The sequence below is a fragment of the Alternaria dauci genome, chromosome 9 (genome assembly GCF_042100115.1).
Source record: "Alternaria dauci strain A2016 chromosome 9, whole genome shotgun sequence".
In the NCBI taxonomy this organism is placed as follows: Eukaryota; Fungi; Ascomycota; class Dothideomycetes; order Pleosporales; family Pleosporaceae; genus Alternaria; species Alternaria dauci.
In genome coordinates, this window is record NC_091280.1 from 2,129,542 (window position 1) to 2,156,334 (window position 26,793).

The 26,793-nt window shown below is 52.3% G+C and overlaps 12 protein-coding genes across 12 annotated transcripts; 6 read left to right on the forward strand and 6 right to left on the reverse strand.

Moving 5' to 3' along the window:
- Positions 1-828: 828 nt before the first annotated feature.
- On the forward strand, positions 829-1,193 carry ACET3X_009390 (uncharacterized protein; the record flags this gene model as incomplete). Its single annotated transcript, XM_069455580.1, has 2 exons — positions 829-848; positions 902-1,193. The coding sequence occupies 2 exons, from the start codon at positions 829-831 to the stop codon at positions 1,191-1,193; spliced, it is 312 nt and encodes a 103-aa protein (XP_069303467.1).
- Positions 1,194-1,221: 28 nt separating this feature from the next.
- On the reverse strand, positions 1,222-2,604 carry ACET3X_009391 (uncharacterized protein; the record flags this gene model as incomplete). Its single annotated transcript, XM_069455581.1, has 2 exons — positions 1,222-1,770; positions 1,834-2,604. 2 exons carry the CDS (start codon positions 2,602-2,604, stop codon positions 1,222-1,224), a joined length of 1,320 nt encoding a protein of 439 aa, XP_069303468.1.
- A 2,831-nt stretch (positions 2,605-5,435) lies between these two features.
- ACET3X_009392 (uncharacterized protein) lies at positions 5,436-7,250 on the forward strand (the record flags this gene model as incomplete). Its single annotated transcript, XM_069455582.1, has 1 exon — positions 5,436-7,250. The coding sequence occupies one exon, from the start codon at positions 5,436-5,438 to the stop codon at positions 7,248-7,250; it is 1,815 nt and encodes a 604-aa protein (XP_069303469.1).
- Positions 7,251-7,537: 287 nt separating this feature from the next.
- Positions 7,538-8,128, reverse strand: ACET3X_009393 (uncharacterized protein; the record flags this gene model as incomplete). Its single annotated transcript, XM_069455583.1, has 1 exon — positions 7,538-8,128. The coding sequence occupies one exon, from the start codon at positions 8,126-8,128 to the stop codon at positions 7,538-7,540; it is 591 nt and encodes a 196-aa protein (XP_069303470.1).
- Positions 8,129-8,593: 465 nt separating this feature from the next.
- ACET3X_009394 (uncharacterized protein) lies at positions 8,594-9,100 on the forward strand (the record flags this gene model as incomplete). Its single annotated transcript, XM_069455584.1, has 2 exons — positions 8,594-8,708; positions 8,763-9,100. The coding sequence occupies 2 exons, from the start codon at positions 8,594-8,596 to the stop codon at positions 9,098-9,100; spliced, it is 453 nt and encodes a 150-aa protein (XP_069303471.1).
- A 457-nt stretch (positions 9,101-9,557) lies between these two features.
- Positions 9,558-9,831, reverse strand: ACET3X_009395 (uncharacterized protein; the record flags this gene model as incomplete). The annotated part of the gene is made up of 2 exons (XM_069455585.1): positions 9,558-9,564; positions 9,614-9,831. The coding sequence occupies 2 exons, from the start codon at positions 9,829-9,831 to the stop codon at positions 9,558-9,560; spliced, it is 225 nt and encodes a 74-aa protein (XP_069303472.1).
- Positions 9,832-12,197: 2,366 nt separating this feature from the next.
- ACET3X_009396 (uncharacterized protein) lies at positions 12,198-12,851 on the forward strand (the record flags this gene model as incomplete). Its single annotated transcript, XM_069455586.1, has 4 exons — positions 12,198-12,310; positions 12,365-12,498; positions 12,559-12,649; positions 12,710-12,851. 4 exons carry the CDS (start codon positions 12,198-12,200, stop codon positions 12,849-12,851), a joined length of 480 nt encoding a protein of 159 aa, XP_069303473.1.
- Positions 12,852-13,285: 434 nt separating this feature from the next.
- ACET3X_009397 (uncharacterized protein) lies at positions 13,286-14,982 on the reverse strand (the record flags this gene model as incomplete). Its single annotated transcript, XM_069455587.1, has 4 exons — positions 13,286-13,907; positions 13,962-14,404; positions 14,458-14,711; positions 14,763-14,982. The coding sequence occupies 4 exons, from the start codon at positions 14,980-14,982 to the stop codon at positions 13,286-13,288; spliced, it is 1,539 nt and encodes a 512-aa protein (XP_069303474.1).
- An 880-nt stretch (positions 14,983-15,862) lies between these two features.
- On the reverse strand, positions 15,863-16,585 carry ACET3X_009398 (uncharacterized protein; the record flags this gene model as incomplete). Its single annotated transcript, XM_069455588.1, has 2 exons — positions 15,863-16,412; positions 16,506-16,585. 2 exons carry the CDS (start codon positions 16,583-16,585, stop codon positions 15,863-15,865), a joined length of 630 nt encoding a protein of 209 aa, XP_069303475.1.
- A 968-nt stretch (positions 16,586-17,553) lies between these two features.
- On the forward strand, positions 17,554-19,209 carry ACET3X_009399 (uncharacterized protein; the record flags this gene model as incomplete). Its single annotated transcript, XM_069455589.1, has 2 exons — positions 17,554-18,112; positions 18,163-19,209. 2 exons carry the CDS (start codon positions 17,554-17,556, stop codon positions 19,068-19,070), a joined length of 1,467 nt encoding a protein of 488 aa, XP_069303476.1. The 3' UTR covers positions 19,071-19,209.
- Positions 19,210-19,846: 637 nt separating this feature from the next.
- On the reverse strand, positions 19,847-20,445 carry ACET3X_009400 (uncharacterized protein; the record flags this gene model as incomplete). The annotated part of the gene is made up of 2 exons (XM_069455591.1): positions 19,847-19,885; positions 19,957-20,445. The coding sequence occupies 2 exons, from the start codon at positions 20,443-20,445 to the stop codon at positions 19,847-19,849; spliced, it is 528 nt and encodes a 175-aa protein (XP_069303477.1).
- A 3,298-nt stretch (positions 20,446-23,743) lies between these two features.
- Positions 23,744-25,092, forward strand: ACET3X_009401 (uncharacterized protein; the record flags this gene model as incomplete). Its single annotated transcript, XM_069455592.1, has 3 exons — positions 23,744-24,069; positions 24,122-24,621; positions 24,668-25,092. 3 exons carry the CDS (start codon positions 23,744-23,746, stop codon positions 25,090-25,092), a joined length of 1,251 nt encoding a protein of 416 aa, XP_069303478.1.
- Between the last annotated feature and the right edge of the window lie 1,701 nt (positions 25,093-26,793).

The following is a 26,793-nucleotide window of genomic DNA, read 5'->3' on the forward strand; positions in this document are numbered from 1 at the left end:
CGAAGAGTGAGCCAGTCAAAATGATCAGGAGGATTGTCTCTTGGTGTATAGTCCCTAGGTATAGCATGTGCTAGCTGATCAGGCGTCGCTACCCAGGTATCTATTGGAAACCCCACATCAAGGTGCCAGAAAAAGAAAGGCTTCTGTATGCACCTTGATCGCTCGTGTAAAAGCCCATGACGAAAAATAAAAGACGGTCTCCGTGTGGCTGCATGAATCAACTGCAGAAGCCAATCAAAGAGTTAGTGGACGAATGGCTTCAGGTTCCCGCTACGCTTAGCTTCAAGACGATCGACACGGTCGATAGTGAATGCCGGGGCCAATGACGAAGAAGAAACCCCATACGGCTGATCCGTGGAACTTGATGAGCTGCGATGCTGCATTGGGCGAGAAGCGATTACCCTGTTGAGGAATTGTACTCGAAGCTACAGCGCTAGCCGGCAACTCCACGCATCTCCTGCATTAGAGCCATAGGTGCACGCGAATCGCATGCGAGATCGCAACCAATCCAGCACTCATACTCGTGGAGATCACCTCGCCGACCCGTAGATCGATGATGCAGCTGCAGCTGATAGATGCGGGCACTTCGGACATGTCCGTCTAGTACCTTGCGTCGAGAGGTTTATCAATCAACGTACGCTCGCACAGCGCTTCCAACCTTGCCATTCAAATCCCTCCGTGTCAAAGTTGTGAGAACTGGCGTGGTCAGCGCAACTTCCGCATCGCAGGAAAGCGACAATACCTCAATTGACTTTACCTCCACCACAACCTCAACTCACACCACCACAAACCCCAGATAGTGAAATCGCGCCGGAATCTGAGCTCAAAATGGATAACCTCACGAAAAAGTAGGCTATTGACACTTCCCTAACACTCTTGCCACATTCTAAGTCACAACCAGCGTAACCGACACTGCCGACAACGCAACCGGCGGCCGTGAGGGAGGACCCGGCGACACAATCGGCAAACTAGGCAATACCGTCACCTCTACAGTGACCCCAAAGAACAAGAAGAAGTCGAAAAAGGGAGGCAACAACAATGACGAGGAGGACGAGGAGGCAAGCGAGGGCTTCGGTCTTGACAATGGATCAGACGTGAAAGGCAGCCTGAAGGTACACATCAAATTGGATTTGGAAGCTGATATCAAGATTTATGCGAGAATCAGGGGAGATATTGCTATTGGGATCTTGTGAGAACGACATAATACAACAAGTGCTTCTCTCAAAGAATCGTGACGCGGACCTTTGGATCCTCAGCTGTGATCATGCCCCAAGATTCCCCCGATTGTGTCATCTCGATATCTTCCAGTCTCAGCCCATTCAGATCCGGGTATGGTTCATCTCTCCTTGGTTTCTTCTTGTTTTCACCGCTGTTTGTAAAGGTTGCGAGGCCAATTCTCTCAGCATTAGCCACTGCCTGGAAAACCCACGTTTTCGTCTCTGGCCTCTGCTGAATCTGTTCGATGATGTCGTTCGTGGTAAGGATAGCTTCAGGCATACGATCAAGCTCACGTTCCAGCACCTTCCTCAATGGCTCGTCTAGTTGTGAGGCTGAAGGGCTTGGTCGCGGGCGCAACACGAGAGCGTTTCCCGAATCGAGGAACAGGGCATAGAAATTTGGTGGTAGAGGTTCATCACGATGGTCAAGATACATGTGCCCCAGGGAAATGCCGCGATTGTCACCTGGCAAGAAGCGAATCTCGACTGGCTCTCCGTGTGTGGCCCACTCGTTGTCTCGGCGAGCGCGAGGGAAGATTTCGTAGATAGGGCCCTGGTCATGTCAGTAAAAGCTCTTTCATCCAATGCTGGGGTTCAAAGTAAAGAAGAGTCATACCTCCATCACGAGCTTGCCCGCCTTTACCTTCCCGTACTCATCGACACCACTCGGTGTGGTAGAACAGCTAATGATCCGACAAACGAGACTCTTGTAGGTGAGAGGAAGGAATTGGACAGGTGCATCCAGCGACGCCCACGACCACGAGGGCGCTCGGTATTCTTCCAATCTTGTCACACGGCCTAACAATTTCCCCTTGACCGGAGTTTCGCCTTCGAAGGACTCTTCCCACGGGTAAACGCGCCAAAACAAATCTTCTGGGATATGACGCGCCCAAAGCCCAGCAAGATACCGGTCTCCGGTTGCCTTGGCCAACATTCGCGCTAAACCGGATAATGCTGGAAGCTTGTCTGGTCGTTTCGTCAGCTCTCGCAGAGAGTAATTCTGAATCAAGCTAAGCCATCCACCGTCCCATCTTCCATAGTTTTGTGGTGTCGGCTGATGGCCTGGGATGAAAGACATGCTATCTTCTGTTACGCCGTGGTCCTTGAAAGGAATCATATGAGTATCAATTAGTAGGTCCAGGTTAAAGAATTTGTTTGGCAATTTGAACCCGTCTTCAGATTGCACCGTGCAGTCGCACTGGAAGTATATTTGATCCTTGGCGTAATGAACAACCCTCGAAGGAAGGAGTCGTTCTTGCAGTGTCCAGCCACGACTACTCAGCGGTTCATCTTCGAGCGGATCCAGGACCTGACCAAAAGAACCGATCATGGCCATTTGTGGCGACTGCGTGCAGGAGCCTGGGAGCCACTCTTTGAAGAAGTACATATTGGAGTCGTTGTTGCTATAGAGATTGGGAAGCCTTATCTTCTTTGCAAGCGTGTTCGGGCCTCGAGCGTGAACTGTGGTATTGTAACCTAGTGATCGTGACGGCGATGAAACATAGGGCGTATCCGTACGCTGCGGGAAACAGCCCGTCTGGCTATCGGTAGAATTCGCTGCGGCGATGGTGATGTAGGAATTGTAGTAGTACTCTCCTATTCGCGACGCCTCGTATTCCCAATTAAGACCGCCGACTGAATTTTGTATGATACAGAGACAGTCTATCCACAGAAAACGGATACCCAGACGACGGGTAATTTGAACTGCATCCCGAAATGTTTTTGGAAGCGAAGCAACCATAATCCCGCGTTTCGGGTCTTCATAATTCGATACGGTAGCTGTGAGCCTCGACGACGTACCCCATCGGTGGCTCAATGCGATATATTTGCCGCGTGCACCAAGGCTCTCATAAAGCGGTATCGATTCATCAGAACCCGAAACGTCAAGTACTCTAGTGGGCAGTAATGGGTTCTCCGGTGGGCCTCTGCATGTATGGTGTTTGGTGCCGTTCTCGATCCAGTGGCTGATCCGTTCGTACGCTATGCTCGAGCTGGAATCGATCTCAGGAAACCGACGAGGCATGCACGGTATCGGAAATGCTAGTGGACTTAGTGATGCGGGCTTTCTATGATAATCTGCAGGTGAAATACTAACCACCATCCGTGGATACCGAGAGAGCACTTCCGCGGATATGTACGTCTCTCCTGGGGTTGTTGATACTATCAAACACATGACCAGACGTTCCAAATCGAGCACCGATACCCATGATGTACCACCCATCGATGGGATTTCCACCAGTCTCCGGCTGGTTCCAATGGTTACCATACAGCCAGATTCCCATGTTCTTCGGGATCTGCGCGCCTAATTCATTTAGGGTAACGGCGGCACTTTCTACTGGTTCGACATCCTGAGCCTTTGTGAAACCCGTGACACTCACGAATACTGAACGTGAATATATCATCTCAGTATCCCACTCAAATTTCATATGAGTGAAGTAGCCGCCACGTTCTCCAGATACAACATCTGATTCGAATTCAGGCATGGCGGGTCCTAGTTCCTTGATGTAAGCTGCCCTACGGACATTGTTTCCGCGTTCGTCTTGAGGCACACAGACAGTCTCATAGCGTCTCCAGCAAGGGCGACTACCCGGTGGACGTTCCTGAGAGCGGCGAAAGTTGGAAACGGCGGCATGGAAAACGAATGCGCAGAGATTGCACGTTTTCATGGAGTCAATTAGGGCTTGAAGAGACTCATGGTGGGGTTCTCCTTCCTCATCTTCGAACGGCAGGCAGTACCAGTTAACCCGCTTGCAGGTGTCACACAAGACAAGCTCGTTATCCATTCCCGTCTGTGTTTGTGCTAACCTCGGTGCGTCCGACGGATCTGTAGAGGTTGCAAAAGGACTTTCATCCACTTGTGGCTGTTGTGATTGTGAACTGGCTGACGGAGGCTTCCAACGCGATCGGAGGCGTCTGCTTGGCTCTATCATTAAATAATCATCCCATCGATTTCTGTAGACACGTACCGCAGCTTGTCTTCTACATACTTGGGTATTCGACGGATGCGCCCTGCCTCTGCCATATTGAGGCTATAACCCTCTCTCGTTCCAAGCAGGAGTAGGTACTAATTGTAGGTCTCAGAATCCAGAGGGCGGTACCACTGGTTAGGCTTATGGTGTGGCTCGCTATGGAGTATCTTATGAAGCTACTGCTGGTGAGAGTTTCGCTGCACGGCCTTGTATGTGCACGTAGCCCTCGTCGAACGACCGAGACAGGATAGATGAATGAAGCAAAAAGATCCTCATCCTCGGTCCAGAAGGTCATATGTAGTTTGGCAGCTTCAGCCTGCCCGTGGGCTGATGAAAATAGCATCAGGACTAGGGGTTTGTAGTATTGCCAAGAATGTCTCCGCACCTAGCAGCCACCACGACAACCACGGGAGCGTCCGCTCAGCTGAAGACAACCGGGTTTCACCACGTACTGCGTGATCATGACGGAAAGCCTGCATCTCATAGCATGGCTCTATTCGCCAGCTATCTGCAAACCCAAGATTGGAACATTTGGACGATGTTCCAGCTGCCCAGTTGGATTTCTAGGCATCACGTTCAGCAAGATACAGGATTTTTTTGAGCTGGAGGCTCTCCACGAATGAGGGACGAGTGGCGCAGACCCTCGCCGTCTACGAACACCTTAGTACGATATTGCTAGGCATGGCTGCGAACGGGGGTAATATGAGGATGGTGGCCTGAAGATTCGGTAGGGTTCCGATTCCGAGGTGCATATTCTCTACAGCAGCTATTTTGCCAGGCTACGATACATCAGGATGAGGTTGTATCGCGAAGTGTAGAGTTGACAATTCTAGTGACCAAATCGAGATATGAATGTCGGGGACTGCCAAAGCAGGCACGTGGCGGGAACAGTGCAGACAGACCCAATATCGGTCGTTTGGACGAGATATGATTCATCGTGAGATGAAGACTGCAAGGTCGGACAGATAAGATCGAAGACGCGGTTGAGATGTGGGATGCAACGATCCACCCAACCCACCTTTCCTGCCTCGGCTAGACGCGCTGGACCCTGAACGTCAGGCCGCATACCAAAAATAATACTGAGAGTCATCCACGATGTAGTCGAACAATGCGCGGGCCGCTACCCCACGCCTTTCCCGAATTCCAACGATCGCTCCATCGGCTATTCTGTTCGCGGCGCAGCTTCCACAAGCTTTCGAGAGTCCCGCGACGCGTACAGTTGCGGGAAGCGCATGGGAGAAGAGGGAACATGGCGGGGTATGAAGAATGGTCACAAGAGCAGTTGATTGCCAGAATACAGGAGCTGGAGAAGCAGATCGGAGGGAATGCGCAAGGAGTTGCCGAACCGACCTCTTCGTCCCCTACGAACGAACCGGCATCCGTGCCTACTGAACCGCTCAAGCCATGGGAACTACGCACAGTCCGCAAGGCACCGCCGAAAGCCTTTGATGCTTCGAAATACAGCACACGGTTGATCGCGCTGAAGTTTGCCTATCTGGGACAGAAATACAATGGCTTTGAGCACCACAAAAACAACAGCACACCATTACCTACAATTGAGGAAGAGGTCTGGAAGGCGCTGGTCAAGACGCGCTTGATCAACCCGATACCCACGGGCGGCGACGAAAGGAAATATGAGAGAATTGACAGAAAGGCTTTTGCAAAATGGGATAGGGAAGGGGCCGATGTGAACTGGGACGGCTGTGAATACTCAAAGTGCGGGCGGACAGATCGGGGCGTGAGTGCTTTTGGACAGGTCATTGGCGTGAGGGTCAGGAGTAACAAGCCATTACCAAAAGTATCCGAGCCTGTACAACGTGCGGACGGAGAAAGAGAAGCAGGCAACGAAGAATCACCGTTATCATCAGACGACGTCCACGACACCCCACAAAAGCCGTTCAACGATCTTACCGACGAACTCCCATATATCCAGCTTCTGAACCGCGTCCTACCTCCGGATATTCGTGTTTATGCGTGGTGTCCAAACCCACCAGAAGACTTCAGCGCTCGCTTCTCCTGTAAGGAACGGCGGTACAAGTACTTCTTCACAAATCCTTGCTTCGCACCAGTACCTGGATCTTCAGGGCAGTACAAGACCAACACCAACTACAACAACTCCAAGCCTGTTACTACAGAGAACCAAGAGACAATGCGCGAAGGCTGGCTCGACATCGAAGCCATGCGAAAAGCGTGCAAGTCACTCGTCGGCCTCCACGACTTTCGCAACTTTTGCAAAATCGACGCAAGCAAACAACTCACAAACTTCCAACGCCGCATCTTCCACGCCGACATTGAAGAAGTGTCTTCCCTGTCGGTACCAGGCTTCCTCTCCCACCCCGCTCTCTCTGCTCCCCACATCAACGGCGAGCAACCAAAGCTCTACTCCTTCACCCTCCACGGCTCCGCCTTTCTCTGGCACCAAGTCCGCTCCTTGGTCGCGATCCTCTTCCTCATCGGCCAAGGCCTCGAGTCCCCATCCCTAGTCCCCAAACTCCTTGACATCACCGCCAACCCCCAACGACCAAAATACGAAATGGCATCGGATGCCCCGCTCGTCCTCTGGGACTGCATCTTCCCACACGCACACGAAGTCCGCAGCACCGAGGAGCGCGAACACGGCTACCAAGACCGCCTCGAATGGATCTACATTGGCGACGAAGGCGGCAGCGAGCCAAAGGCAAAAGGGAAAGCCAAGGGCGGAGGAGGTCCTGCGACCATTGGTCGTGGGAAATGGGGTCGTGGCGGTGTCATTGACGATGTCTGGGAGGTGTGGCGCGGAAATAAGATTGATGAGACGCTTTCAGCGCTGTTGCTCGATAAGATTGCGGGCTTGGGACACTCGACGCTGGATGCTGAGGTGCCGGTTGAGCAGCAGAGTATTGGGATTGCGAGGGGTGGGCCGAGGGTGTTTGATGGAGGGGATTTGGGGAAGGCAAAGGGGAACTATATGCCTATTTTGCAGAGGGAGAGGCAGGAGAGTGTAGAGGTGGTGAATGAGAAGTATAGAGTCAGGAGAGGCATGCCAGAGCTCACTCAGGCGAAGGAGGATGACGGGGATGAGTAGATGATAGAGAGACGAGATGTACATGGGATTAGGTGGTGTATAGCACGCCATAGAAGGGAAAGATCGAACGCCCCCCCTGTAGTCACCTAGGTAGAGTATTGCTCTCCTGTAGTTGCCTAGTAGGCTGATCGCTGGGATATCTGCGTGCCTGATCAAGCAAGAAACACTTTATTGGGTATCATAATCTGTCGCGATTTCTCCGTGTGGCTTTGCGTTACACATGCACCAATATATCCATCTTCTCCCAGCCGCCCCAGATAAACCTTCTCTCCTTCCTTGCTCCTACCTCAATCCCCGGTATTCAACTCCAAATCAATCTGCACACCATTACTAATCGCATAATCTGCACACGTAAGATTATCATGAAACGGCCTCTCCCCCTGCCTCTTGAGCATAATCTCATGCACCGGCCTTCCAATCTTCGCCGCAACCATGGCCTTCAGCAGCTTAATAGGGTCGCTAGGGAGACAGGGGACCTGTGTCTTTGTGCCCAGGCGGTCGTTGATAGTGACGAGAATCATGGGCTCAGAGGGCGCAGCAGGCGCAGCGGGTTTCTTGTCCTTGGGCTTGCTGTCGCGGTTCGCGTCGCGTGGTTTGCGGTCGCGCGAGCGGGAGGAGCGCCGACGCCGCTCGCGGCTCGAGTCTCGTCGTCTGTCGCGCGAAGGGTCGCGGGGCCGGCGATCGCGGTCACGGTCTTGGTCGCCGTCGCGTCTGCGATCGCGGTCGAAATCTCGTGGACGCCTGTCCCTTTCTCGGTCTGGGTCGCGGCGGTCGCGGTCGCCTTTGAATTTGAGGTTGCTGAAGTTTTTGGGTTTGCGGGGAGCGGGGGATCGGCGGGGGGAGCGAGAGCGGTCGCGGTCTGCTTTTGAAGAGTCCATTGTGACTGAGTTTACTCGAGAGGTTTATCGTGTAAAGAAGAGGGTGGAGCGCAAGTAAGCTTGTGTGAGGTGAGGCAGCTGCGTAGAAAACGTGACGGTCTTATCGATAAGAAGCGTACTGAGCGCGTCATCCCGTTGCCCAAGGTTCCTCTCATCCCCACATTCCGCCGCCTACACTCTCGGTCCTCTAGCAATGCCTGTTTCCGTTCCAGAGCCATGTTGTCGCTCGTTGACCGCTTGAACTCTCCGCCCGCGCAAACATTCCAGGTGCTGCAGCCAACGTCGTCCACCATCACATACACCGTTTCGACGCGTTCTGTTCCCAAGACACTGCCTGCTCTCGTGGGATACTATGCAGGAATATTGCTGAGAGTCTTGCTCGGAATCGCAAGTGTACTATCCTTATGGCTCAAATTCCGCGTCACATATGAAGCTCAATACGATCCTGCTCTTACACTATTCAAAATGGGCCATGGTGTTGAAGCGCATCTCGTGAGGCTTGCAGAAGCGTGCCAATGGCGATACCTAGTACCTAGCGCATGTCTCATGCTCTTTCTGGTCTTGCGCCGGAACTACACAGGTAGCTCACTTCCCTGATCGTCTCTTCTCACTTCCAAGCTAAGGCAATCCACAGAAGAATCTCTCACCATACTCCGGGGCCTCGGTGTCCAGACGTCGACTACATCTTTGACATATCTCCAGACGCCCACTACGCGCTTTATACCTACGACGAGCATACAGGACGTCTTCATACACGAGGCTTTCAAGGGGTTCGAGGTCAGATTCTATCTCATGATAGTAGTCGAGGACGAGGAAGAGGTCGTTGTTGTGTTTCCGCGATTGCTCCCGAGAAGAGGGACCCTAGAGATCGTTTGGAGAGGCGTAAGAGGGGGACTATGGGAAGACAGCGTCAGGGGCGCAGAACGGGAAAAGAAGGTTGAGAGCAAAGCAGGGGAAACGGTAGAATCGTGAGATGAATCAAGTGTTTCAACATATGTCGTAACAACCACATGATTAGAACCTCATTACGTCATGAACATTCTCCAAAGGCATATGTAAGCCCCCTCATAGAGCTGCCGTGATATCGTATCCATACCTTCAGCTTCAACACACTCTTGCAACCATCCTATCTCTCCATCCACAACAGTCTATCCAGTCTCTTGAGACTTGTAGCAGGAACCACATCTGCACCAGTCCTTTTGGTATCAATCTCGTTGTCATATCCAAACCCCAATACGCCATGTATCCAGACCCACACAGTGCCCATCCCTCTAGTACCTGTACCTAGTACTATAATCCTTGGGCGAAACCACCAAACCCCTCCCCTTCTTCGCCCCCCGATACACCGTCTCAATAATATCAATAAACTCCTGCTTATCCTCCAACACCCAGTTCAACTTATTATTGTTACCCGTCCCAAAATCACACATCATGTGCTTATTGCGGAAGAAGAACATGACGGTACAAGGATCATACAACTCGTACATGGCTTTGAAATCGGGCACTTCGTCGAGATCGCAGAGGTAAATGGCACAAAAGTTTTTGACGCGGTCCGCAATCTTGTACAGCACTTCGTCTTGCGACATGCAGTCGGGGTCCGAGTCGCGGCCGAAGCGGATCAGGACTAGCCGGTCCTCTTCGCTGAGGATGGCTTGGTCGACGTGCCATCCTGTGCGGAGGTGGGGGAGGACTACGGAGCCCATGGTGGGTGTATGTGAGGGTGGGTATGCACGAGCGCGTGAGGGTTGGGTTGGAGGTGGGTGGCGGTGGAGGATGAGAGGTCCAAGTATGCGGGGTTAACGGCTAGATGCGGCGCGTAGATGTGTGCTTCGTGCGAGCGCGAAATATGGATACGGTGTGCTTCAGAAAGGTTCGTATACTTGGGTTTGCGCAAGCGTCAAAGGAATAAATGGGTGTGCTGAAAGAAAGTTGCGCGAGGCAGCTATCGCGCCCGTGATCTAGAAAGTTCGGGAGGTCCCGAGATCGCCCCACTTTAGCGTCCCTAGGTACTCAACTTCGACCTAGACACCTTCTGCACCTCTCAGCCACTCCATCACTACCAGATACCCTATGACCTTCTACAATCACGGTTCAACTAAGAAAGTCGCCCTACTTTCAGATCGTCTTGTTATCTGACAGCAATTAGACGGAACTGCACAAGAGAGCACCTCGCATGCGTTACTGTATGGTGCCGCTTTACCAGGAAGCATGCACGTAAGACGCTCGGGTCACTGTCATTACCGGGCAATCGATCTATGTGTGCCGTTGCAGTGTCTCCAATGATATCGTTCGGGCAGCTCTACCCGTCAGAGAAGGAGCTGGGTACCCGAGGAATGTCGTGCAGCATCACTGGTCGGTAGACCTAGCTGCCAGGTGCCGGTCTTCCATTCGAGCTGCCTAGGAGTCTCGAACCCGTCTACAAGTGGAGCGCAACCTCTTCCAATTATGGAGTACAAAAGGGGCATAATCCAATCATAGCCCGTTTGTTCGCGATGTGGGTGTGATGCGGAACGCCCCGCGCGGGGTCGGGATTGCCGTTAGGCGTTAGCGGAGTAGTGTATGTCGACGTGTATTCAGATGCAACACGCCACCGTTATGCACATGTCGCAGCGTTACCGGAGCACACCAAGATCTACATCTCTGTACACTACACCGATGATACCCGTCACCACAGCCTGCAGACGTATGTGTTCAGGGTGGACGTCAGCACTTGAACACGATTTGAGAAGGCACCGCCGATATTCTACACAACCATCTTAGGTCAGTCGAAACGGCTTAAGCCTGATGCAGAGAGTGGCGTTGAGAGAGACTCGCAAGTGTGAGTGGGTCGGTGGGTTTGTGCTGATCCGAGTGCAGACACCTTCAGGTCAGAAATGCAGCACACCAACTTTATTGACGAGCAGCTGCAGTGACGCCTCACCTCGACTTCCGACTAGCCCTGCTGTTCAGAAAACTATCCCACCTTGGTCTGACTGAGTAGCTTGTTCCATCGCTAATGGGCGTTCTGCAGTGCGAAGATGGCAGCAATGATTCCGTTTCACAAAGTGTGTCGTGGATACTATTTCACATTGTATTGCCTTATCCCGCACCTAGGGCGCAGGCTACGAAGAGCTCGTCATGCCAAAACTGGAAAGCGATACCATTGCGGTCGCGTGGACTAAAAGCAATCTCACTCTAACACAGACCTGGCTACAATGAGCAGCCTCTGCTACGTCGGAGTGGACACTTGCTTCCTCGATAGTCCTAAGCGACAGAACATCCGCTTAGTACTGATGTTCGGTCCGATATCGTTCAACACTCTCGTGCATGCATACTGCACATGACTTACTGGATCTGCGCCGTCCAGTGATGTTATTTCGCATTCGGAGCGTCGGGTAGCATGTCGCGACAGAGATCTAGAGCTGGAAACGCTACTTCGCGCATGTAAACGAACATTTTCCTGAAACACACGCTTCACCGCTCTTCCGCCATATGCGTCTTCGTGTATCTTCCAGCTAATCGCTGGTATGCTTGTACCCAACCACCTAGTCTCTCAAACGACCACGCTTTGAAGAACCATGATCACACACAACAGGTTTACGATGCATTAAGTTCTCTTCAAAATTATATACTACATGACTGGTTTTGACAATGAAGATCACGATAATGAAAGAGTACAGAGGGGAGTTAGTCCACAGTGATGATGCAGACTTGCATGCAGACTGAAACACCATCGGAAGGGCTGTCGGGAATACACCTGACGGAGCTTAGAGGTCAGGGACTCGGCCCCTTGGCAATCGACGTAGGCCTAGCGACTGCTCTCATAGGCTTAATTTTAACTTGGCCTTCGAGGCGTCCAACATCATGGAGTAGATTTCAAGATTCTAGATCAGAGAACCATACTGCAGGACAGGAGATCGTCTAATGCCGTTCAGGAAGAGATGAAGTATGAGGAGTTGCTTTTGCTACCATCAAACTCTACAAAAGCCCTCCTACATTCCTCGAATTTTCATTCTCCTCACCATCATCTCTTCACCACTACATTTAAACGAATCTTCTTAGCCAAAACCACCTTCTACACAAAACCAACATGTCTGACTACACCGGCCCCGGAATGTACGAAATTCTCCCCAAACATGCTCCGGAGATGAGCCTAAATGTTTGGGGCGGTGCGACCAAGGCTGGCACCCCAATAAAGCTATAGTACGTTTGCCTACCACGACTCAACATCGCCGTCTTCGACTGACCATCCACTAGCCAACGGACCACCGGCGCCAACAACACCCACTTTGAGATTGTATCAGCAGGAGGCACGTCCGCCATGTCCGAGAAGGGCGACCGCGAATACCACATCATCTGCGCAAACTCTGGTTTGTACCTGTGCATGAACGGTAGGCCATTCTATATCCTCCCGCGGCATACCCGTCTTCTAACCACCCATATCCATGTAGACGAAGGCGGTAAAATCACCTCTGAGATCCGCCCTCCCCTCGACACCGCCATCCGCTGGAAGATTGCATACACTGGAAATGGTGCTTACGCGTAAGTTCTTTCTTTCGCAACTATCCGTGAATAGGGGAGATTATCTAACGCGTGCTTCAGCATCAACAACGCGAGCAGCAAGGCAAAGCAGCAACTCAACGTCCGTGGCTCTGGCAAGGACAGCGGAACGGAAGTGATTTCGTACACTATTACTGATAATGCCGCCAACGCCCAGTTCATCCTCAAGGCTGTGATGGCTTGAAGTCTGTCTGTATAGATAGTGTAGTCGAGTTCGTACGTTGAGACTGCCGTTACGACTAAACGCAGTGGTAGACTACTCAGTAGAGATACAGCATGTATCGTCTGTCGCTCTTTTAGCAAATCGATCCGGTATACATGTCCATGTACTTTTAATTGATTGTCACGAGTTGTTTCCTAGCCTTGTAGTGAACATAATAGGAATGTCCTGTAACCCAGCATAATTGTACACTTTGCTGGGCAGAATCGTCTTACCCTGACCTTAGTTCGGTGAATTTCGTTGGGTAATGCGCTTGATATAATCACCCAGATGTTATGAGCACCAATTGCATATGCATTGTGTAAAATCTCATTTGATCATCGAAGAAGCCATCGCTTCTCTCATTGTTACATCTAAACAGATGTCGATACACTAAGACATCTTCTCGTGGATCCAAATTACAAAGTATATCGGTAAAACGGGCTCTTATCACCCATAAGCAACAACTCCTGCTCCGAATACCTCGCACGAATAGCATCCTCACCATGCTCCGCAATCAGCTCATCCCTCAGTCTATTCTCCTTCGCATACGCCCACCTCAACACCAAAGTCATGAGAATGGCAGTACAACACATGGCCAAACTAGCCGCGAAACCAGTCGTGTACTTTGGTGCCTCGCGCGAGAGATAAATGTTGCTTCCCATGATACCACCCATATTTCCCACGGAAATCAAGAGAGCCATACCAACGGCACGCTTGGACGATGGTGCGAGGGAGTTGCCAATCCACGAGACAAGGCAGGTAAAAGGGCAGTATAGACCTCCGGCTACCGGGAAAAGGAAGCCATAGGTGATACCGGGGTAGGCGGGCTTGGGAATGGCCAGTTGAGCGATGAAGCCGCACACGGCAATCGAGTATCCTCCAATGATGTATGGGGAGCGCATGCGCGTCAGATCAGAGGCCCAGGCGAATACGAGGGTAAGGATAGCGGCGAAAACGTAGATGGGGATGGTCATGAGTTGGGCATTGGCACTGGTGTACCCGAGCTCTTTGATAACAGATGGCACGGTGGCTGTGAATCTATATAAGAGTGTCAGTCACGGATCATAGCAAACATTGTCGTCGTCGACTTACCCGTAAACTCCAACAGTATTTCCCCAGAACACAACCGTAGCGGCCCAAATTTTCCAATCAGAAAGGCCAGTGATGATCTGCTCTTTGCTAATCTTATCACTGTTGGTGGCCTGACCCTGACCAGACCCTGAATCGTTGGACAACCGGGAAACAAGCAAGTCGCGCTCTGGTTGTGTAAGGAACTTGGCAGTTTCTGGGCTATCCGGCAGAATCTTCCAGATGATGAGTGCGAGTGCAACTGGGATCAATCCCTCAATGAGGAAGATCCACTGCCATCCTGCAAGCCCGGAGCGGCCATCGAGCTGCTCAATACCGTAGGCGAGTAGACCACTGAAAGCACCAGCGAGGGAGGCGGCGATGTAGAAAACAGCCATGCGGCGCTGGAGTTCGAAACGGCGATACCAGAGAGTAAGCAGGAATGTTGCTGCGGGGAAGAAGCCAGACTACGGGTGTGAGTATACGCTGTCAAGTCTGGATTTGGAGGTTATCGACCTACCTCTGTCACACCCAAAAAGAATCGTCCGGCAAGGAGACCACCGTAGCTGGTCGTTAGGCCCATGAGCGTCATAACGAGACCCCAAGAGAACATCAGGATTGCCATCCAATGACTTGGGCGCATCATTTTGAGCACGATGTTGCTGGGCACTTCGAGGAGTGTGTAAGGAACGAAGAATAGGGTGACTGCAGTATTGTACTGGATACCGTCCATGCGAAGGTCATCCGTCATACCAGCAATCCTCGCATTACCGACTACAATGGGTTAGTATTTGGATACATGTTTGTTCGAGAGCCTGCACTTACTGTTGCTCCGATCGATGAACGCGACGAGATAGAGAAGAGACAACATCGGGACCAGTCTCATGTCTACTTTCCTCAGCACACGAGCAGCCTCCTTCTCCGCAAGATCTATATCCTGAGCTTCGAGCTCGCCACTGCCCGATGAATTCGAGATCTTCTCCGCGACATTCTCGGTTTTCTGGTGCTCGGCGGAGAGCTTGTCGTGATCGAGTGCTGTCGCCATGGTGTAGTTGCAGGCAATATGGGAGAAGAATGTGACAGGGCAATGCACGACCTCAACCCCATGGGGAGCTTTTACCCTTTAATGCATCTCGGTATAATGCAAAGCCCGAATCGTAGCATCACGACGGCATACCTTCTTCGGCAACGTCACCCACTTAGCATGCATGCCTTGCCTCCCCAGGCACCCCTCAATGCAATTGACCCTCTTGTGTGGAGGCGGATCAAACGTCTCTTAGCTTCTGGGGTAGCAAGCGGCGTCTTTGCGGGGTAGTTTTGGAGGATCAACATGCACGGCGTCGGCACGTGCGCCGCGATCTGCATGTCGTAGTGACGTATGGTTCGACCATCTGTCAAGCGGCACAGCATAAACTGGAGACGTGCAGCGGCGGATTTGCCGATCTCATAAGCCGCGGCTTCGTTGTGGGCATCTGTTGAAGGGCCGGTGGTGCATTTGGCGAGGAGTTGCTGGGTGGTTGGTCGGATGAATGCCGTCGGCGATGGACCGAGGAAGAAGAAAGTCCTGTCGGGAGCAGCGCCGCCTACGACACCTTGGAGTATGTAGCTAATGGACATGCAATGTCCGGGCCCTGTAGCCTGTGGTAGTCTGATGTTAGTCCACACTGCATACAAGACATATCCAGGTCATGGCCCATCGGGTTGGTAGCTTAATGAAAAGCGCTGCTCAGAATTGAGGATGTACCTATGTGGAACCCCAATATGGAACAAGGTTCTGCCTCGAGACGAGGTAACCACGCTCAAGCACCCGTGACCGCGATACTTGAACCGGTTGTACGTGAGCAGTCCAACGCATCTCTCTGTTCGACATGATCAATCGCGCCCACGTTGGAGTCTAGGCAGGTTGCGCTTTCATATACGTCCAATTACATGAGGGTGCACACATCAGCTTTAGTTTTGGCGCCATCCTTGGTTGTCGTCTTTGCACATGTCTTTGCGACATCCTCCAACACCTGCCGACACAGCTCCCCTGTCAGCGCACTACATTCAGCATAGTGATCGCACAGCATTCGTTGCGCAGTCTGCAATCCCTCGTGTGGCATAACGCTCGCGCCCTTGCCCTTCTTATCCGGGCCATGCTCCGCCAACGTCCATTGTCTCCTCAGATCCCTCTTCAGACCAAGGACCATCACAGGCAAGTTTTCGTCGTAATTGAAGTGCTTATTCACTACCGGCAGCCATGTCGAGGAGAGCGATTCGAGCGACGCGCGCGAAGAAATGTCGTAGCAGAGGATCACGAATTGGGGGTGTAGAAGCGTATAGTTCTGAGGTGAAGCTGTGTCGTAGAACTGCAGCCTGTATGGCCGGCCATAGAGAGCGATATCGAAGGCATACGGCTGGTCGATGTCGCGCAGCTTGGGGAGCTCATACGGTGGGAGGTCGTCGTTCTGAGGCTGTACACCGAGTGACAGGCGACTTTGAACCATCAGCAAATGTGATGAGATGTCATTGACAAGCTTTGATTGCCTCGATCGGCCTGTATGGTGCACGCCGGATGGTAGTACTCACGACAAGAACGTCGACTTCCCGACCTCAGCGTCGCCTAACAGCAGGACGGTAATCTCTGGAGGCAGTGAATTGTATTCCATCGCGAGTCGTGGATGCCTCGCAGGCACAGGCAGATATCAGATATCAACGCGGTTTCATGTTTGCGTATGGGAGAGATATGAGAAGTGACGAACACATCTGGGCGGCGCGGAGATAGGCGTCAGCGACACTTGGCAAAAGCAAAGCCTTCCGCCCTTGCTGTCTCTACACCCCTTCATTCAAGTTCCCCAATATATCGCCCGCTCTCAATAATCATCTCTTATGTGCTCTAAGTTTTTTTGCGCTATTGTGACAGTGACTAATCAACAAAAAACGTCCGCTGCTGCTTCTTCGCCCGAGTTCGGCGTGCTAACCCAAATTACGGGCCTCTGCCCCGTTCTTGCCCTCCGTCACCGAAGCCCCGGTAACCACCCTGGTATACTACCGCTCGATCATGCATGCACTCAGTAATGCGATAAAATCGAACGACCCTCTTTACACAGCTGTGGGGTGTTCGACTTTACCTCATCACCGAGTGCATGGAAAGCTCCTGTGCCTCTCGAACTTGACAGCCTCGGTATAACGCTTATCTACACCACCATTCATACAGCCTCGCAGCCACAATCATCAGTGCCTTGCTAACCCGCCTTCAGCGGTCTTGGCAACGCCTCCGACACCACGAGCCAGGAGTCTGGATCCTTTAAAGCATTTTGCATCCTGTTTGCTTACCACCAACATGATGTTTTGCGTTAGGCAGGAATCCGTGTGGCCATAGCAGAAGATAACACTTAGGACCTGCTTAGAATCGTACAGCATGTACGCCAGCCAAGAGCGCTTGCCGTCTTGGAGTCTTGGAACGCCGTCCCCCGATTACCGCATCAGGAAGCTGGGAGCAATGCGCTCGTCTAAGAGGCTGGCAATACAAAGTACCAAGCAATCGACTTTGAATAAATAACAACAGCATGGCGACAGTCTGTATCTGCACGACTTGCAACTTCTACTCGTCGCAGCATTCTTACCGCTGCCCGCCATGAAGGTCTCCACTCTCCTCGGTCTGCTCCCTGGCGCTGTCCTTGCGTCGGATGTGCTGAGCGTTGCGTTCTACGCCAAGGAGAAGAACCAGCTGTACGACTTCATCTCGGCCAACAGCGAGATCGACTATGGCTGCCGTCCTGTTGTCATGGCTGCTGGCGGCGAGCACAAGCTGCATGCTGTCATTTCAGAGGACCACTTGGACCACTTCAAGCGAAGCCTGGATCCTGAGCTCGTTCGCGTTGAGCTTTTGCACAACATGAACAAGCGACAGACCGCAACTGCACCCATCGGCAAGGGCGATCGTTTCAAGGGTGGAAAGGTCGCACCTCGCGGTCTCGGTACCAGGAAGCCCAGCGAGTATGCAGAGCTCCAGAGCGCCGGTGTCTTCAACATCAACGAGGTCTACACCGCCATGAAGGGTTTGGAGAAGGAATATGGCATGACACTCTTCACAACGCCAGAAAAGACCTTCGAGGGACGATCGATCATTGGCGGCGTTGCCAACAAGGCGGAGAAGATCAAGAATGACAAGCAGTACATTTACTTCACCTCTGGTACGCCTTTGGTCAGATTTACATTTCAAAGGATAAACTAACATTCAAAGGAATTCACGCCCGTGAGCGCGGTGGACCTGACAATCTCATCTACTTTGTCTCTGACCTGCTTTACGCAAACGAGCACCGCATCGGCCTGACCTATGGCAACAAGAAGTACACCAACAGCCAAGTCAAGAAGGTTCTTGGTGCCGGAATCGTGTTCATTCCTATGCTGAACCCAGACGGTGTGAACCATGACCAGGCAAACAGCAACCTCTGGCGAAAGAACCGCAATCCCGCCTCTTCCACTCCCGGCCTTCCTCTGAGTGTTGGTGTAGATCTTAACAGGAACTTCGACTTCCTCTGGAACTTCACTGAGAAGTTCGATCCCTCCGTAGCCCCGGCTTCAACCAACCCCTCTTCGCAGGCTTTCTACGGCACCGCGCCATTCTCCGAGCCAGAGTCGAGAGACATGGCTTGGGTCTATGACCAGTACCCCAACATTCACTGGTACATTGACGTTCACTCCGCTGCTGGAACTCTCCTCTACTCATGGGGTGACGACATCGACCAATCCCATGACCCAAAGCAGAACTTGTTCAACCCAGCTTACGATGGCAAGCGCGGTGTTGTCGAAGATGAGATTTACAAGGAGTACATTGACCAAGAAGACTGGGACAACATCCGTATCGCTGCCAACCGCACCACCGATGCCATGATCGCCGTCGGCGGCCGCGACTATATCCCCCAACAAGCCGTTGGTCTCTACCCTACCTCTGGTGCTACAGACGACTGGTCCTTCAGCCGCTGGCACGGGAACAAGGCGCTCACCAAGGTTTACGGCTACACCATGGAATTTGGCTACCCGACCAACTTCTACCCCACAAGCGAGGAGTACATTCAAAACATCATCGATACCAATGCTGGGTTCATGGAGTTTATCCTCACTGCTGATGAGATTGGACTCAAGGCATAGGCCTGTAATGGTAGCAGTGGCCCACGCGCTGGGCATGTGGAGGTGATGATATCATGAGAAACGAAAGACGATGTGTTGTAGTTGTAGTATTAAGGAGGGGGTATTACATACTAGTCATTAATTCATGTATTGGTACAGCACGCCTTAAGAGCTATAATCCTACAGAAACGCCATTTTTGATAGCTTTCGACCCGACGCATCCACAGCAAGCGCATTTCGCCAAAGCTTTGTCCTAACGCAGTACTTCTCAATCGTAGCTGCCGTCCAACAACCGCCTTTTCTTCGCCTTCTTGTCCGTTGGCGAAAGAGGCTGCGGCTGCCGTATATTTGTGCTTCGGCTGCTGAGTGGTGAGGTGTTTGAGGACGATCGCAAGTGATTTGATCTGGAGCTTTTCTGCGGCGTAACGTTCCGATCGGAAATAGCGTCGCGGTAAACAAAAGGCGAGTGCCTGCCAATTGTTTCTGGACTGCTGACGCTGCGCTGACGGGTAATCGCGGTTTCTTCATCTTCATCTTCATCTTCTTTCGCTTTTTCACCACTTCCTTCCCCCTCTTCCCCAACATTACTGTAGTCCTCTTCCTCATCCGCACCCACAGCACCCTCCACCATCGCTGTCCTCCTCTGCAATCCAACTTGCACTTCCCTTTTCTTCTTCATATTGTCAACAAACATGTCCGACCAATACCTCCTCCACGTTAAATCTAACCTAAATACCACCCTCCTCGCGTCTCTCAGACTTACATACCAATCTCTATGCTCTGTATAAGTCAACTTCCTAACCCACTTCTTCGCTGGCGGCGGCGCCCGCGACAGACTTGCAACATGATCAAACAACATGCTCTGCGTCGACGTATTAATATCCAGCACCTGGAGAAGACTCCTCACATCCCGATCGAAGCACAACCACTGTGTGGCCGGTGGATTAGAAGGAAGCCGGAAGCCGAGCGCTGAGCCGCCTAGCATGAAGACGGAGGGGAGATAGCCGACTTCTAGGCAACCGGGAGGGGTTTCATCGCCTGGTGGGGTGGGCGTGGAGGCCAGAGGATCGCCGCCGAGCAGGTAGTTGACGTAGCCGTGTTGTTGGCGGTTCAGCATGGAGCGGAAGTTTGGGACGGAGAGGAAAGAGGCGGCGTAGTGGTAGATTGGGATGTCTTCGTTGAACTTGTGGTATTGGATTTGCTTGAGTTTTATCCCCTTGGGTCCGCGGAGGCCTCGTGGTAACCTTGCGACGTTTTGGGGTTGCGCCTGGGTCCTGGGCAGGTCGATTTGGGGAGCTTCAATCTTGCGGGCTTTGGTGCAGTGGTTACGGTCGTTTTCGGGTGACGCATCTCGCTTCTTCCGTTTCTTGGGTCTTGTAGTCGTTTTTGGCGGCATACCTAGGTAGCGTTTAGTGATCGGTTTACACAAAATAAAGAGTAGTTGATAGTTGAAAGATGTGAGGACTTGCATCTTGGAGGAATGGGCCGGTATATATACAGTGTGGGAGCTGGTGTTGCCTTGCTAGGAAGTCCCAGGCAGTATTCAGGGTCTTGTTCACTGTGATGGTGAAATGTCTGCAAAGGGGAAACAGAGAAAAGCTCTATTGAGAAGCTGATCTTTGCCCCGTCGTCCCTCGGGTGTTTGCATCGTTTTCCAAGGTGGAGATCGAGGTATGGAGGAAGTGACAGTGTATACCTCGCTTCGGTACTAGTAAGTGTTAGTATGATAACTTGAAGCAGAACCGAGTAAAAGTGAACTCCATAGGAGAGGCCGACGACCTTAAGAGAATAGGTTTTTATTTCGCTCCATGTTTGTTTTGATTAATAGAGCGTTGTCGATATGACGGGTTGAGGAATACCTAGGTAGGAACAGTGGTAAATTGTAGCTGTTGAATCACCTCGTCGCCTACGGTTGTGTAATCTGGTATAGCCCATGAAATAACGCCCTAGGCCGTGCATCACGCGCCCATATATCTTGCTGCCTTGCTTTAATTACGTGTTCCTTCACTCAAGACGACCATCATGAGTGGAACCTACTTTCACGGGTTTGTGCTTATGACCGTTGCCCGTGTTACCACGTGTGAAATATAGAGGTGAGATAACCAAGAATTTGGATAGGGATGGTGTTCTGGCACTTCTTACCTGATAATTATAGTCGCTCTTTGTCCAGTGAAGGTGAAGGTGAAATCGCTTAGCTTGCCTTACACGACGCACACTTATGTCTCTCTCGCTCAACAATTGATTCCTTTTCCTAGATATAATCATCGGAAAGGCCTTTGGAAGTCATGCGGATCGCAGGATTCCTTGGGTTAGCTGCCCTCTTTGCTACCGTCGCCGGGGACATCTGTCAAGAGTAAGCACTGCCTCACTACCTGTTTCAGCGCTGTCGACACATCGTAGTACTACGATATCCCCGTAGATATATGATAGAAGAGCTCACTCTGACCTCCAGCTGCTCAACTAATAGCGTATTCTCCGCCAACTACAAGATCCTGGGGCCGCTGGATGCTGGTTTTGTCGCCGTCTCACCGAATCCAAACAAAGACTTTTTCTCTGCCAAAAGAATCGAGCCGGCAACAGATGAAGTTTGGAATCGTTGCAAGCGAAAAGGATGTATATTGGAATGGTCGATGCACCATAGTGACAACGAAGTCGGGCCCTTTTTCGTACCTCCCCGCACAAGTGCACAATCTCCATACCAACGGTGGGATGACCTCGCCACGTGGTATTGGCACCCATATCCGGAAGCCTGGACGCAAAACGAGGACGAATTTCAATTGCACGATGAATGGGGTATCGGCGATGCATTAGACGAGCTTGGAGTTTCCTCGTACACGTACATGCAAGAGGGAGGCAAAAATCGAATCCTCGGTGTCGTCCACAAAGTCCCTCAAGATTCGCCTGTTGTTGACCTTCAGACGTACCAAGTCAGCGGCCAGACGTACCGGGCTACCGGTGCTGATTTTATGCTTTCGCTCAACACAGAAGAGGGTGTCATCATTGGTTTGTATCGCCACGGCCCCGCAGTTACTGCTGAAAAGAGGAAGCCACCGGTTCCAGCAGCTCAAATGCCTAGACTCCATCAATTTTCTGATGTGGGCTGGCTCATATGGCAAGAGATGACCAGGAGGGATGGCCGTGATGCCAAGAACCTTCGATATTTGATCTCTGTCTTTATCGATAATAAAGAGACCAGGTCAGTGTGCCGGAGAGTGTTCGACAACAACAATCATGAGAAGCTTAGGCCATGGCCGGGGCTTACATTGGACGCTGGTACAGATGACTTTCACGCCATCCTGGGTACCCCGAACATACAAGGCTACGGGTACATGCTGATTCAGCACAAAGCACAACTTGGGCACATGTATATCAGCAGAATACAAGTCTTCCAATGTACTAACAAAGAACTGTGTATCGTCGCGCATGTATCCCAACCCAGGCCTGCTCCAGAGCCCGACCCAGAGCCCACTCCAGAGCAGGTTCCAAACGAGGGCGTTGCGGAGCATATCTCAGGTAGAGTAAGACGCGACGAACACCATAACTTGGTGCGTACACACAAGATCTTGGCGAAGCTATGAGAAGTAGGCGTGGGCGCGGGAAAGAGGAATATCAGGTACCTACCTAGGTAGTCTTGTGATTGTCATCCGGGTGTGTTTGCGTGTCTTGGATTTGGATGCTGAGTCGCGATTGCCTTGATTAGATGTGAATTAAGTTCTTTGCTTTCCGAACTGGTACTTTCTCAACCGTCAGTCCAATTCAATCCCGCCTCTTTTTCGCTTTGGAAATGCTCGATCCAGTCAGACAGCTCCATCCACGCCACGCCTTGTAGGCAAAAGTAAATCCATATTGCCAGCCAATGACACGACCTCTACGTGCGCATCGCGACGAAGCGGATCCGGCAGCCGTGTGTGTGTGCCCGCATGTTATTATGAGGGGACCCGAACGCAGGGTAAGTTACTTGACATATACTGCAGCAAGCTCCGCTGCGTTTCTGACCCAAACTTGCGTCGCTCAACCACAGAATTCCCGCCTTGCGCCATCAATGGAGGATCAGCAGTCGTGTCGTGCAGCCGTGTCTGCTTCGGCACACCAGTACGTCAGGCTTGGCCAAACGTCATATGCCACAGCTGCCCCGCGCTGTGGGATGAAGGCGCACACATGACAGCGAACGAAGGAACATCTGCCGCCATTCCAGGCAACCAATTCGCATCAACACAATGCGACCATGGGGTATTAGCCGTTCCCCCGAGCGAGGTACTCGTGACAGGTCCGGGCCATGTTCGTCTGGGACAGCGTAAAGGCTCTTCCTTGCCTCCTCGGCTTTCCTTACCCCGCTAGCGACTCAAGCGACTAAGCCTGTTGACATATCAGCCGAGTATCTTCGCCGTATTTCGCAACCGGGACCGCGGCCGGTAGCGAACGAAACGACTTCTGGACGCCCGTGGTTCTGCGTTTCCGAGGTTATACCACACCACCTATCAGCCATGAGGTCTGCGACTACAGCGCCCGCCGCTTTCCGCGCCGCAACCTCCGTTGCACGACTCCCCCGACGACAGACTTGCAGCTTTGCGACGCGCTGTTTAGCTTCCCAGACAGCTGCGAGATCGGCCCAATTTTCGAGCCCGCGACGAACCACCGCACACAGCGCCCCAACAGCAACACCCAGTCTGTATACCCAAATTGGACAGTACAGGATGGCGTCCCAGACAGGAATCAAGAAGATCAAGGTCAAGAACCCGGTGGTGGAGCTGGACGGTGATGAGATGACCAGGATCATCTGGCAGGTCATCAAGGACAAATTCATCCACCCCTACCTCGACATCGACCTCAAGTACTACGATCTTGGCCTGCCATACCGTGACGAGACCGACGATCAAGTCACGCTCGATGCCGCCGAGGCTATCAAGAAGTACTCTGTTGGTGTCAAATGCGCGACAATCACCCCAGATGAGCAGCGCGTCGAGGAGTTCAAGCTCAAGAAGATGTGGCTGTCGCCAAATGGCACCATTCGAAACATTCTGTATGTCGTGCACTGGGGCAATGGAAGAAGCATGGCTGACAGCATATTTTAGAGGAGGCACCGTGTTCCGCGCGCCCATCGTCATTCCCACCATCCCCCGTCTCGTCCCCGGCTGGAAGCAGCCCATCATCATCGGCCGTCACGCTTTCGGCGACCAATACCGTGCGAAAGACCGCGTTATCCCCGGCGAAGGCACACTCGAGATGGTCTTTACCCCCAAGGGCGGCAAGCCTGAGGTCATCAAGGTCTACGACTTCCCTGCGGAGGGTGGTGTCGCGCAGACCCAGTACAACACTACCGAGTCCATCGCTGGTTTCGCACACGCCTCTTTCAAGATGGCCTTGGACAAGAAGCTGCCTCTGTATATGAGCACCAAGAACACCATTCTTAAGGCGTACGATGGAAAGTTCAAGGATGTCTTCCAAGCCATCTACGACAGCGAGTACAAGAAGGACTTTGAGGCCGCCAAGATCTGGTATGAGCACCGTCTGATTGACGACATGGTTGCCCAGATGATCAAGAGCGAGGGTGGCTACATTATGGCCTTGAAGAGTGCGTACATGTCCCACAGCTTACAAGACTCTACTGACATTTCTAGACTACGATGGAGACGTCCAGTCCGACATCGTCGCTCAAGGTTTCGGCTCCCTCGGCCTTATGACCTCCACCCTCATCACCCCTGACGGCAAAACATTCGAAGCCGAAGCCGCGCACGGCACCGTCACCCGCCACTTCCGGGAACACCAGAAGGGCAACGAGACCTCGACCAACCCCATCGCCTCCATCTATGCCTGGACACAAGGTCTGGCTAAGCGTGGTGAGCTAGACAACACCCCTGAGCTCGTCGTTTTCGCCCAGCAGCTCGAGAAAGCTTGCGTGGACACTGTGGATATCGATAAGATCATGACTAAGGATCTGGCCCTTGCGTGCGGAAAGAAGGACCGGGGTTCTTGGGTCACCACCAACGAGTACCTCGATGCGGTAGAGAGGAGATTGAAGGCGAGCTTGAAGGAAAAGCTATAGATGCATACAAGTTGAATAGCTGCGGCAAGGTTTGGATCAACATCCATTGGGAATATCATAATACCTAGCTACCCTGTAGACGGAACTCTGCTTACTCTTGGGCAGGAAGCAATCATCCTCCAAGTAAATTAGGCCTGTGCATCTCTCCGTTTCCCAGTGAGGCGACGCGGCGCAACGCATCTTTTTTTGGTATGGAGCTCGTGCCACGCAGTCTCCACATGTTCCCGAAGCACGTTTCTTTTGATGAGCTGAGTGCACGCTAATTTCCGACGATACCTAACTCCTCAAAAAGAATCGAGCCTCTTGCATGTCTCACTGCAGTATGCATATGCGGGACGATTTGATGTTTGTTTGTCACACAACTGGTCGCAGAAGATTTGTCGCGTTTTCATCTTGAACTCCCTATAGTTTGCTTGATTGATCCATTCCTTAGCAGTCTTGCGTGCAGCGCTCTTGGTCTCTCCAGCACTTGCTGTCCGTCTCATCATAGACGGAATCACATGATGGAGCCGTTCACCGGTATCGATAACGGGATCATCCCCACTGCAGCGGCCATGGCCTCTAGTGCGAACCCGACCACCACACCAGCCTCTGTACCAAACGAGAACGCTGGAATTACAGCCACCATTACCACGCCGCTGTCGTCTCCTACAAAGCACAGCAGTCCCTCTACTCCTGATCAAACTCCATTGCGTCAACGCTTTCTGCGGGCGGTCTCTATGTCGCCTGCGATACCGTCTCGCCCGTCTATGGGGGGCCGCAAGACGTCGGAGAAGGCGCGCGATAGCCCAATCGTAGTCCGCCATACACCCAAGAAGACGAATCAGCCGCCGATGAAGCTCGAAGTCGGCCAGGGTGCGTTCTACTTTTCCATTGAGCTAGCACCCAGTAAGATCACAAGCAAGAAGAGCGGGGCGACAAGCAAGAGCGGGACGCCCAAAAGAGGAGAGACGCCTACCAGGACGCGGACGCCCAGCCCGTTGAAGAATGAGAGCCCAACGAAAGAAGACGCAGCAGGTACGCCCACGAAGACGACACGCAGCCCGCTGAAGCGAAGAGAGACGATCCACCAGATCTCTGCGAGACCTTTGTTTGGTACACCAACGAGGACGACGACGCCCAAGCAAAACACGGATCCGCAAACTCCTACCCGGAGGACGCCCAGTCCGCGAAAGGCCCTCAGCGCGGTGAATCAGAGCCCCACTAGGATATCTGTAGGAACACCAAGGAGGAAGGCGCTGGGTGACACGTCTGGTAGCAACCGCCCTGGAAGTTCGGTCAAGCGCTCGATCGAGCAGGACGCATCGCCCACAGATCCGATCAAGACATTTTCCCTATTGGCGAACAAAGTTCGAGCAGAATCAAAACACACATCCAGGAAACCAGTCGCAGGTCTAGTCAGTCTGGAAGATGGACATGTTCCAAACATAAATCCAGTCGCGACTGCCTTCACCAGCCCGCCACCCCCACATACTGAATCCACAGGGCAGGCGCCAGCCGCAAAAACCAGCCCAGAAAACATCGGTCAGCTTATGGCGAGCCTTATCAGCGACAGTACCAGCACCCATGACTGGGCATCTTCCCACCACAACAGCGACACGATCTCTCCCGTACCGACGCCCTTACGCAAGGCTGGAGAGAAGCTCAAACTGGGAGAGTCGCCCTCTTTCCTGCGCATGTCAGCCAATGGAACCACGACCG